This window comes from Garra rufa, chromosome 8, assembly GCF_049309525.1.
Source record: "Garra rufa chromosome 8, GarRuf1.0, whole genome shotgun sequence".
Classification (NCBI taxonomy): Eukaryota; Metazoa; Chordata; class Actinopteri; order Cypriniformes; family Cyprinidae; genus Garra; species Garra rufa.
Window position 1 is genome coordinate 44848678 of NC_133368.1, and position 12308 is coordinate 44860985.

General features: G+C 33.3%; 1 protein-coding gene across 2 annotated transcripts in view; it reads left to right on the top strand.

Moving 5' to 3' along the window:
* Window positions 1-12308, top strand: part of LOC141340909 (STE20/SPS1-related proline-alanine-rich protein kinase-like) — a 97636-nt gene that overhangs the window by 28013 nt on the left and 57315 nt on the right. For both annotated transcript variants that reach the window (XM_073846025.1, XM_073846024.1), the window contains exons 7-10: window positions 320-421; window positions 3375-3508; window positions 4074-4122; window positions 4233-4298. In XM_073846025.1, the coding sequence (XP_073702126.1) occupies window positions 320-421; window positions 3375-3508; window positions 4074-4122; window positions 4233-4298 (351 nt within the window). The remainder of the gene's footprint in view (window positions 1-319; window positions 422-3374; window positions 3509-4073; window positions 4123-4232; window positions 4299-12308) is intronic.

Consider the following 12308-nt stretch of genomic DNA (forward strand, 5'->3'; position numbering starts at 1 on the left):
GTTATTTTTTTGTGCTTTGAGTATCTTGCCGTTAGATCAGCGATATGGATCTTGCATCAATTGCAAAGTTGCTGCCTAGGTTTTGTAACAGAGCCAACATGTGTCTGTCATCTACTGTTATTATGATGGATCTTGGCAACATGAAAGTGTTCACAGCTGGACTACTTCTAAGTGCTTTTCTGATACTATAAATTATTAATAGCCATTCAACTATTTTAGTGCAGATCATAGAGATATCTGTTGTGAAATAAACAGCTGTGTATGACTGGTGTGGGTCATAGTCTGCCGTCCCATCATCTGTTGTGTCATGTGATCGCAGGTACGGGGTTACGACTTCAAAGCTGACATTTGGAGTTTTGGAATCACTGCCATTGAACTCGCGACAGGCTCTGCGCCGTATCATCGCTACCCCCCTATGAAGGTAAATATGACGACTGTCTGATCACGTGACCATTCATGCGGTGTGTTTGTGAAAAACTAGCCTGTTTTCATAACCTCTTTTGGGAATGGAATTATGACAGTTACACATAGGGCTGGGTAAAAAATATCGATTCTCCGATTTTAATCGATCTTCAGTTTAACCCAACGATATCGAAATCCCCGAATCGATTCTTAATGCACGTGCTTCACGTAAGAGGATATGAATATTCCCCTCTCGTCCTGAAGGTGTCACTAGTGTTCCTGCTGAGAGAGTTTTCTCAACTGCTGGTGATCTAATCACAGCGCAAAGGAGCTATCAGAACATGTTGATCAGCTGCTTTGTTTTGCAGAAAAATCTGGTGATCAAAAATAAGGCTGTAGTTAAGAACTGTTAGTTTTATGGACAGTTAGAATGTTTTGTATACGCAGACAAGGGCTTTATAATGGGTCTGTTTTGAACGTTTTGAATTTAGAAAAATGTTTTATTTCTTAAACATGTTTGAAGTTCTTAATAGATTTCACTGTTGCACATTTACAGTCTTTTTATTTTTTTACAGTAATGTGCATTTTGCAGTTTGTTTACATGGTGTACAATGGATGCACATATTTATGACTTCTTGTTACAGTGTTCATTTAAAATAAAAGTTGTTTAAAATAAACAACTGTGTGCACCCTATTATTAATGTAGATGTGTATTTCAGTAATAAACTTAAGTAGGAGAGTTTCAGTTACCAGAATTTATATCAAAATATGGATCCCATGTCTGCAAAACTAACATTTTAAATGAAAAATTGATAGCTAATCGATATCGAATCGAATCGAATCGAAATCGGAATCGGAATCGAATCGAATCGAAACCATAAAAATAAGAATCGAATCGAATCGCCAAATTGGTCACAATACCCAGCCCTAGTTACACAAGGTAAATCAGGAGTTGGAGATTCATTTTAATTGTCTGTATTGCTGTATTGGTTTTCCAGCAGCATCCATCGTCCCAGGCTCAGCGGGCAGCAGTTCATCTGGAATGAAAATGATCATAATACATACATCTTTCCATCCATACATTGTTCTATCTTTCCATTTATCTATCCATTCATCCATCCATTGTTTTTTTTTTCATCCATCCATTGTTCTGTCATTCCATCCATCTGTTTATCCATCATTCTGTCGTTTCATCCATCTGTACATACATCTATCCTTCCAAATGATGATCATTCAATTATTATATAGTTCTATCCATTGTTCTATCCATCGATTGTTTTATTTTTCTATCCATCTATCATTCTGTCCATCGACCATTCTGGCGTTCTGTTGTTCAATCTATCGTTTAGTCCATCAATCGCACTATTGTTATGTCCATTGATCGTTCTATTGATCGATTGTTCTATCATTTTATCCATTGATCGTTCTGTCATTCTATCCATCGATTGTTCTGTCTTTTTATCAATTGATCATTCTGTTGATCAATTGTTCTATCGTTCTATCCATCGATCGTTCGATCCATCAATCATTCTGTCATTCTATCCATTGTTCTATCATTCTATCCATTGATCACTCTATCATTTCATCCATTGGTGACTGTATCATTCTATCGATCATTCAATCACTCTATCGTTCCATCCATCAACCGCTCTATCGCTCATCCATTGACCGCTTTTTTGGCCAATCCATCGACCACTCTATTGATCAATCTATCAATCGCTCTATTGTTCCATCCATCGACTGCTCTGTTGGTCCATCCATCGACCGCTCTAATGCTCCATCCATCAATCGCTCCATCCGTCTATCATTTTGTAATTTTATCCATCCATCCAATCTCCAATCAATCGTTCTGTCTTTGGATCCATCGACTGGTTTAACGTTCCATCTATCGACTGCTCTATCGTTCAATCTATCGACCACTCAATCGCTTCATCCATCAACTGCTTTATCGTTCCATCCATTGACTGCTCTATCGCTTCATCCATAGACCACTCTATCGCTCCATCCATTGACCGCTCTGTTGTTCCATTCACCTACCGCTCTATTATTCTATCGATCATTCAATCCATCAATCGCTCTATCATTGTATCTATCGACCAGTTTATCGTTCCATCCATCGACCACTCTATCATTCCGTCCATTGAGTGCTCTATCTGTCCATCCATCGACTGCTCTATTGTTCTATCAATCATTTAATCCATCGATCACTCTATCATTCTATCTATCGACCGGTTTATCGTTCCATCCATCGACCACTCTATCATTCCGTCCATTGAGTGCTCTATCTGTCCATCCATCGACTGCTCTATTGTTCTATCAATCATTTAATCCATCGATCACTCTATCATTCTATCTATCGACCGGTTTATCGTTCCATCCATCGACCACTCTATCATTCCATCCATTGACTGCTCTATTGGTCCATCCATTGACTGCTCTATCGTTCTATCAATCATTTAATCCATCGATCACTCTATCATTCTATCTATCGACTGGTTTATCGTTCCATCCATCAACCGCTCTATCGGTCCATCCATCGACCACTCTATCATTCTATCGATCATTCAATCCATCGATTGCTCTATTGTTCAATCTATGAACTGCTCTGTCGTTCTAGCTATCGAACGATCTATCATTCCATCCATTGACTGCTCTATCGGTCCATCCATCTATCATTCAATCCATCGATCACTCTATCATTCTATCTATAGGCTGGTTTATTGTTCCATCCATCGACCGCTCTATCATTTTCTCTATCGACCGCTCTATTGTTCTATCCATCAACCACTCTAACGTTCTACCTATCGACTGCTCTATCATTCCATCCAACAATCCATCAATCGTTCTATCTACTGTTGTATTTATCCGTCAATGTTTTTGTCATTCTGTCTATCCATCTGTCTCTTGTTCTATTGATCTATCATTCTATTGCATGTATTTTCATATCTGATCTCTTTTTTTCTGTTTTGTAGGTTTTAATGCTCACACTGCAGAATGATCCTCCATCCTTGGAGACAGGGGTTGAGGACAAAGAGATGCTTAAGAAGTATGGGAAATCTTTTAGAAAACTTATATCCTTGTGCCTTCAGAAGGACCCTGCAAAGAGGTAATTTGAATACTTTGAATACAAATCTGCCTTAATTGTTCACACAAATGAGAAAATCTGTGTCCCAGAATGCTGAATGGTGTGCAGTCTGCAAAACTGTTCTTGCATGACCAGAAGTTTCAGCAAAGGCCTTAATACTAGAAGCAAACATATTGATTTGAATTATGTTGTTTATGTTATTGAACAGCAGTTCGCCTGTCCTTCGTTTGCTCACTATTTACTCTCTCTAAAGATAAATCGCAGTCAGTAAAAGAAATGTCATGCAGACAAAGTAGCTCAAATAGATACAGTTGGGCTAATGCAATCTTAAGACAATAAATTGCTGCTGGTCTGTTTACAGTCTATATCAGCTGCCTCTTCTGGTCAGTAAATTCGACATCAGGTAGTAGGGCTAATAACTGGTGCACTAATAATTTTACATACAATATATAGGCAGTATGTATGTGTACAGGGAAAATGTCATCAGGTCAAGTAAAAATCTGAATCTGAAATCTTTAATGTTGAGTCTTGAAATGTGGACCTGTCTGAAAATGTCAGCATCAAACGCTCTTTCTATTCTCCACAGGCCCACTGCAGCTGAGCTTTTGAAATGTAAATTTTTCCAAAAGGCTAAGGTACGGCAGTATACTCTCCCTCCATATTTCAAATGCTTTAACCAGTGCTTCACAGTGGTCCGTCACTGATATATGTTATGTATTTTTCTCCCCTTGCCTCTGTGTTGTAGAATCGAGAGTACTTGATGGAAAAGCTGCTTAGTAAAGGACCAAATATAATCCAAAGAGCCAAAAAGGTAACGCTGTCTGTCTCATTCTTCCCCATGCGTTTTGAGTGTATTTTCTCCCACAGGCCAGATGGGTCTCTGTGCTCTCATGTTCAGTAAAGTGCTCTCTGTATTGATTAAACAGTGTGGCTGCGTTTGATTGAGGGATCGGGAGCCGTAATGTTTCTCACTGCAGGACATCTGCCCTCAACACTCACTGAGTGTCTCTCTGACCGCTCAGATACTGAATGCACTCTAACCTATTACTGTAAGAGCCATTCATGCATGGACTCCTTTGTGAATTCTGTCCCTCAGTGTGTTCACTTGTTTCACTTGATTCTAACATGCTCATTTATCAGTGAAAAATTATATCCTTCTATTTATCATTCTAACGTTACGATCTATTACTCTTATCTATTGTTCTGTCATTCTATGGTACAATCTATCTTCCTGTCGTTCTATGTAACGATCTATCTATTGTTCTGCCGTTCTTTCGTTCTATCTATTGTTCTGTCATTCTATGTAACAATCTATTGTTCTGTTTTTCATTTGTTCTATCTATTCTGTCGTTCTATGTAACGATCTATCTATCTTTCGATCGTTCTATCTATTCTGTCGTTCTATGTAACGATCTATCTATCTTTCGATCGTTCTATCTTTCTGTCGTTCTATGTAACGATCTATCTATCTTTCGATCGTTCTATCTTTCTGTCGTTCTATGTAACGATCTATCTTTCGATCTTTCTATCTTTCTGTCGTTCTATGTAACGATCTATCTATCTTTCTATCGTTCTATCTATTCTGTCGTTCTATGTAACGATCTATCTATCTTTCGATCGTTCTATCTTTCTGTCGTTCTATGTAACGATCTATCTATCTTTCGATCGTTCTATCTTTCTGTCGTTCTATGTAACGATCTATCTTTCGATCGTTCTATCTTTCTGTCGTTCTATGCAACAATCTATCTTTCATTCTAATTATTGTTCTGTCGTTCTATCTAACAATCTATCTATAAATCTGTCTCATTGTCATTCTATGTAACAATCTATCTGTCATTCTATCTACGGTTCTATCATTCTATGTAATGATTTATCATTCTATCTGTCATTCTGTTCTATGTAACAATCTTTCATTCTATCTATCGTTCTGTCTATCATTCTATGTAACAATCTATTGTTCTGTTTTTCATTTGTTCTATCTATTCTGTCGTTCTATGTAACGATCTATCTATCTTTCGATCGTTCTATCTATTCTGTCGTTCTATGTAACGATCTATCTATCTTTCGATCGTTCTATCTTTCTGTCGTTCTATGTAACGATCTATCTATCTTTCGATCGTTCTATCTATTCTGTCGTTCTATGTAACGATCTATCTATCTTTCGATCGTTCTATCTTTCTGTCGTTCTATGTAACGATCTATCTATCTTTCGATCGTTCTATCTATTCTGTCGTTCTATGTAACGATCTATCTATCTTTCGATCGTTCTATCTTTCTGTCGTTCTATGTAACGATCTATCTATCTTTCGATCGTTCTATCTTTCTGTCGTTCTATGTAACGATCTATCTATCTTTCGATCGTTCTATCTATTCTGTCGTTCTATGTAACGATCTATCTATCTTTCGATCGTTCTATCTTTCTGTCGTTCTATGTAACGATCTATCTTTCGATCGTTCTATCTTTCTGTCGTTCTATGTAACGATCTATCTTTCGATCGTTCTATCTATTCTGTCGTTCTATGTAACGATCTATCTATCTTTCGATCGTTCTATCTTTCTGTCGTTCTATGTAACGATCTATCTTTCGATCGTTCTATCTTTCTGTCGTTCTATGCAACAATCTATCTTTCATTCTAATTATTGTTCTGTCGTTCTATCTAACAATCTATCTATAAATCTGTCTCATTGTCATTCTATGTAACAATCTATCTGTCATTCTATCTACGGTTCTATCATTCTATGTAATGATTTATCATTCTATCTGTCATTCTGTTCTATGTAACAATCTTTCATTCTATCTATCGTTCTGTCTATCATTCTGTGTAACAATCTTTCATTCTATCTATCGTTCTGTCGTTCTATGTAACTTTCTATCATTCTGTCATTCCGTGTAACAATCTTTCATTCTATCTATCGTTCTGTTGTTCTATGTAACTTTCTATCATTCTGTCATTCTGTGTAACAATCTTTCATTCTATCTATCGTTCTGTGTAACAATCTATCTTTCTATTGTTCTGTCTGTCATTCCGTGTAACAATCTTTCATTCTATCTATCGTTCTGTGTAACAATCTATCTTTCTATTGTTCTATCATTCTTTCTATGTAACAATCTTTCTGTCATTCTATGTAACATTCTTTCATTCTATCGTTCTGTCGTTCTGTGTAACAATCTATCTTTCTATTGTTCTATCATTCTTTCTATGTAACAATCTTTCTGTCATTCTATGTAACATTCTTTCATTCTATCGTTCTGTCGTTCTGTGTAACAATCTTATCTTTCTATCGTTCTGTCTATCATTCTGTGTAACAATCTTTCATTCTATCTATCGTTCTGTTGTTCTATGTAACTTTCTATCATTCTGTCATTCTGTGTAACAATCTTTCATTCTATCGTTCTGTCGTTCTGTGTAACAATCTATCTTTCTATTGTTCTATCATTCTTTCTATGTAACAATCTTTCTGTCATTCTATGTAACATTCTTTCATTCTATCGTTCTGTCGTTCTGTGTAACAATCTTATCTTTCTATCGTTCTGTCTATCATTCTGTGTAACAATCTTTCATTCTATCTATCGTTCTGTTGTTCTATGTAACTTTCTATCATTCTGTCATTCCGTGTAACAATCTTTCATTCTATCGTTCTATCATTCTTTCTATGTAACAATCTTTCTGTCATTCTATGTAACAATCTTTCATTCTATCGTTCTGTCTTTCTGTGTAACAATCTTATCTTTCTATCGTTCTGTCTATCATTCTGTGTAACAATCTTTCATTCTATCTATCGTTCTGTTGTTCTATGTAACTTTCTATCATTCTGTCATTCTGTGTAACAATCTTTCATTCTATCTATCGTTCTGTGTAACAATCTATCTTTCTATTGTTCTATCATTCTTTTCTATGTAACAATCTTTCTGTCATTCTATGTAACAATCTTTCATTCTGTCGTTCTGTGTAACAATCTTATCTTTCTATCGTTCTATCGTTCTGGTGTTGTAACAGTTTTATCATTCTGTCTATCATTTTGTCATTTAATGTAACAATCTATCAATTGTTTTATCATTCTATCTATCGTTCTGCCATTCTATGTAACAGTCTATCGTTCTATCGTTCTGTCGTTGTGTGTGACAATCTATCTTTTGTTGTATCATTCTGTCATTCTATCGTTCTGTCGTTCTATGTAACGATCTATCATTCTGTCATTTTATCGTTCTTTTATAATCTATTCTATCGTTCTATCATTCTATCTATCATTCTATGTAACGATCTTTCTATCGTTCTATGCCACTATCTATCTTTCTATCCATCATTCATTCTATGTAACAATCTATGTATCATTCTGTCGTTCTATGTAATGATCTATTCCATCGTTCTATAATTTTATCTATCTTTCTATCATTCTATTATTTGTTCTGTAACAATCTCTCATTCTGTCTATCGTTCAATGTAACAATCTATCTTTCTTTTGTTCTATCTATTGTTTTGCCATTCTATGTAACAATCTTTCTATCGTTCTGTCAAGCTGTGTAATGATCCATGTATCATTCTGTCGTTTATGTAACGATCTATTCTATCATTCTATCTATCTATCGTTCTATCATTCTATCTAACGATCTGTCTATTGTTCTGTTGTTCTATGTAACAATCTATCATTTATTCTATCACTTTATAGTTCTATTGTTCTATCGTTCTGTATGTAATGATCTATCTATCATTCTTTTGTTCTGTTGTTCTGTATAACGCTCTGTCTATCATTCAGTCGTTTCTGTTCTGCATCATGTTTCTGCATTTATTTTTAAACATGTTTTACTCTTCATCAACATGCAGTAATAGACCCTTCCTTCTAAATCTGTTTGTATTCGGTGTGCTTTCCTGCTAGTAAGCAGGAGGTGTAAAACTCATTCACACTGAATGAAGGCATTGTCTCAGTTTGTACCTTCAGCAGACAGTTAATGTCTCTGAGCTCTGATGAGCTCTGAAGAAAAATGGCCTTTAATGCAGGCAACAGGGTGCTGTGTTTAAACAGCCGTTTGCATGCAGGCCACATGCGCGATAGTGCTGCTGGTTTGGGGAGGGCAGCGACGGCTATCAGCACCCCACACCTCCAGCCCACTAAATAAATGAGAGAAATGGCAGCTAAAGAGCTGCGCACATCCATTCATTTAGGAGGAACAGAACGTCCCGGTGGAGGTGGAAGTTGAGGCTGTGACACTGATGGGCTGAAATGATGGGGGGATGTTGTTGTTTGCAAATGTGGGCTGCTGGCATTGTGTTGAGGTGCAGCTGACAGAATGAGGGAAATATGCTGTGTAAATATATCGAATATTCACAGTGATTTTGCTGGTGATGCAAACATTGTAAATATTGCTTTTTGATTGGACATTCGGTTTCCAAAAGTCTCTGCCATTGGGTTGAGTCTGCAATCCTTCGTTACCTTGCAAGTCATAAGATGTTTTTTATAGCCTGGCTTAAACAACTTATAGTTTATAAGTTTGTATATTAAGTTTCCATGAATCAAACTTTTCTTTTTTTTTTTTTATGAATCATGTGCATAATTATTCATTTTCTAAAAAATATATGCATTATTATTAATAAGCAGTCTAATATAGGTGCAAATGAATGATAAATAACACAATATTTTGTTAATTTAGCTTAAGAAAAAACACATGAAACACCACAGAGAGATCCTGTTATTGTTTTTATTAATATTTTGAAATGAATGTTATTTGAATTTTTATTTAAATTTAGTGTTTTTGTCTTTTTTGTTGTTTTTGTTTTTTGTTTAGGTCTATATATTTTTTTATATATTCTATATAATATATAGCCTATATAAAATATATTTCTGTATAATTTTATACATTTTAATTTAAGTTTTGATTTCGTTATTTTAGTAGCATTTTAGTATCAAGGTCATTTCAAATTAATCTAAATTATCATCTTAATAATAAGTACTGTTTTGGCAACTAGCTGAAATAAAATAATTTTATTTTATTCAGTTTACATTTATTTTATTGCAAGTCTTTTTAATGGTTTTTAATTTTAGTTTTAGATAACTAAAATATATATAATATCCACCAGCTACACATAAAAATTATATAGACAAATAAAAATGACTCTCTTTATTTCAGTTTTAGGTTAAGTTATTTTAGTACTATTTTAGTATCAAGGTCTTTTAAATTAAAAAAAATAATAATAATTTAATTACTAAATTACAAAATGAATACTAAATGCTTTTTTGGCAACTAGCTAAAATAAAATAAGTTAGTTTTTATTAATTTATTTCAATTTACATTTATTTTATTGCCATTAAAATGTAAAAAAAGTAAATTAAATTATTAAATTACTAAATTATAAACAAAATTATAAATGCTGTTATGGCAACTCGCTAAAATAAAATAATTTTTTTTATGATGATGTTTTATTTTATTTCAGTCTATATATATTTTTTTCATTTTTTTATTGGATTTAGTTTTAGTTAACTAAAACTAAACTGCTACATATATAAAAATACTGCATTTATTAAATATACTTTTTAAATATCCACCAGCTACACATAAAAATATAATTTAAAAAAAAATGTTTTTAAGTCTATATAATTTTGTATTAATTTAATTTTAGTTTTAGGTTTAGTTATTTTAGTACCATTTTAGTATCAAGATCATGTAAAATTAATTTATTAAATTAATTGAATTACTAAATTGTAAAAAAATAAATAAATGCTGTTTTGGCATCTAGCTATAATAAAATGTTTTCTTATTAATTTATTTCAGTTTTTGGCAGCTAGCTGAAATAAAACTATTTTATTTTATTTATTGCAAGTGTTTCAGTGGTTTTAAATGTAGTTTTAGTGAAATATAATACATAGCTGAAACTTTTTTGTTGTTTTTGCCTTTTTTTATTTTTTTTTTGTAATGTACAAAAAATGTAAATGCAATTTTTAAAAATATGTTTTATATATATTACATAGAATATATTTTATTTCAGTTTTAGGTTTAGTTATTATAGTACCATTTTAGTATCAATGTCATTTAAAATTAAATAATTAAATTATAATCTAAATAATAAATGCTGTTTGGGCAGCTAGCTGAAGTAAAATAAGTTCAAGTGTTTTATCATTTTATTTTATTCATTTATTTTTATTCATTTCAGTTTTTGGCACCTAGCTAAATAAAACATTTTTTTAATAGCAAGTGTTTTATAGGTTTTAAATGTAGTTTTAGTGAAGTAAAATGGGTAGAAAAAAATAATAAAATAGCTGAAATAAAACTATTTAAATTTATGTTGTTTTAGCCTTTTTTTAATATATAATAAATATCAAATATATTTCTATATAAGTGTATACATTTCTATTTTTATTTGGTTTTAATTTAAATTTAATTTAAGTTTTTTTTTTAAATTTAATTTTAGTTTAAGTTAACTAAAATAACCCTGCAACATATAGAGAAATACTGCATATATTAAATATACTTTTTAAGCCATACTTTTTTTTTTAAAGCTACATTCGCAAGTTGCACAAACAAGAGATTTAAGAGCAGCTGTTAAATGCATGCAGACTTCCTTGTGGTATGTTCATAATAGTGTTTTTAGGTCGACCAACTTTCGTGCATCAAAAAAGGTGTGTTTTTTACTGATAAAGGGATTTATTCCACAGTAGGTGACCGAATGAGTGCACTTAAAAGCTGCCCGGCAGATTACGGCGCAGTCACACAGACGTATTTAGAGTCTGACTTGTAAAGAATAATCACTGCAGCAGATCCATTTAGAATTGATTTTGTCGATGTGTGATGGTTTTTTTTAGTTGTGCGAAGTGCTCAGAGAAAACTAGTCGTGCTTTCAGTAATAGACTCCTCTCAATGAATTACAGTAGTAATGGGAGGGAGGGAAAACAGACGTAAGGGTGGAACGAAGCCTGTGCGTACTTGTTAGATTTGACAACAGTTGCAGTCATCCGAGGCGTTCTGTTGAGGAAAGGGAACCTCTGGGAAATGTAGGTTTAATTAGAGATCTAAAACGTTATTTGTAGCTCCTCCATTGGGGTATTGGAGTTGTTAGTGGGATGGTACACTAGTGAAGCTCATCAGCTGAAACTGTGTTAACAAACAGCTGTAAGGGATGTTCACACTAACAGTGATTAAAGCGATGGAGGTCAGCGGCTACATCGCTTTTGGTTTCTAGTCGATGGCCGTATTCAACTCTTTCAGATGATCGATCGCTGTCTGTTTTCCCAGCGGTAGTTGCTGCATTGCATTGCAGCTTGAAATGTCTTTGGCTTCGTCTCAGATGTCGCCCTCAGCCACTGAACTGCAAAATAATCATGTTGTAATCCGTATTTTGGTCTTTTCTTTTCTTTTTTTCCAATTAAAGTATTTAGACATCCTTTAAATGCAATCGATTTTCTGGAGAAGCAAGATTGCTTTTTTACAGAGAATTTATCTTATCTAATTAATTATCTGTTCGAAACCATTTGTCAGCTTTCTTGTTGCAAGTACGGTATAAACTTAACAAAACTGAGTTTTAAGCTTTTGAAAATTGATAATATTGTTTTTTTGATCAGATTTTGAATTTTTTTTTTTTTTAATAAAGCTGCTTATGCTCACCAAGGCTGCATTTATTTGATTAAAAATGGTAAAATTGTGAAAAATAATTAATTTATATAATTTATATAATTTTTTATAATTTTTTTTATTTCAGTTTGTTTTTTTGGTACCATTTTAGTATCAAGGTAATTTAAAATTACATTATTAAATTATTGGAATTACTAAATTATAAACAACATAATAAATGCTGTTTTGGCAACTACCTGAAATAAAATAAGTTAAATCGTC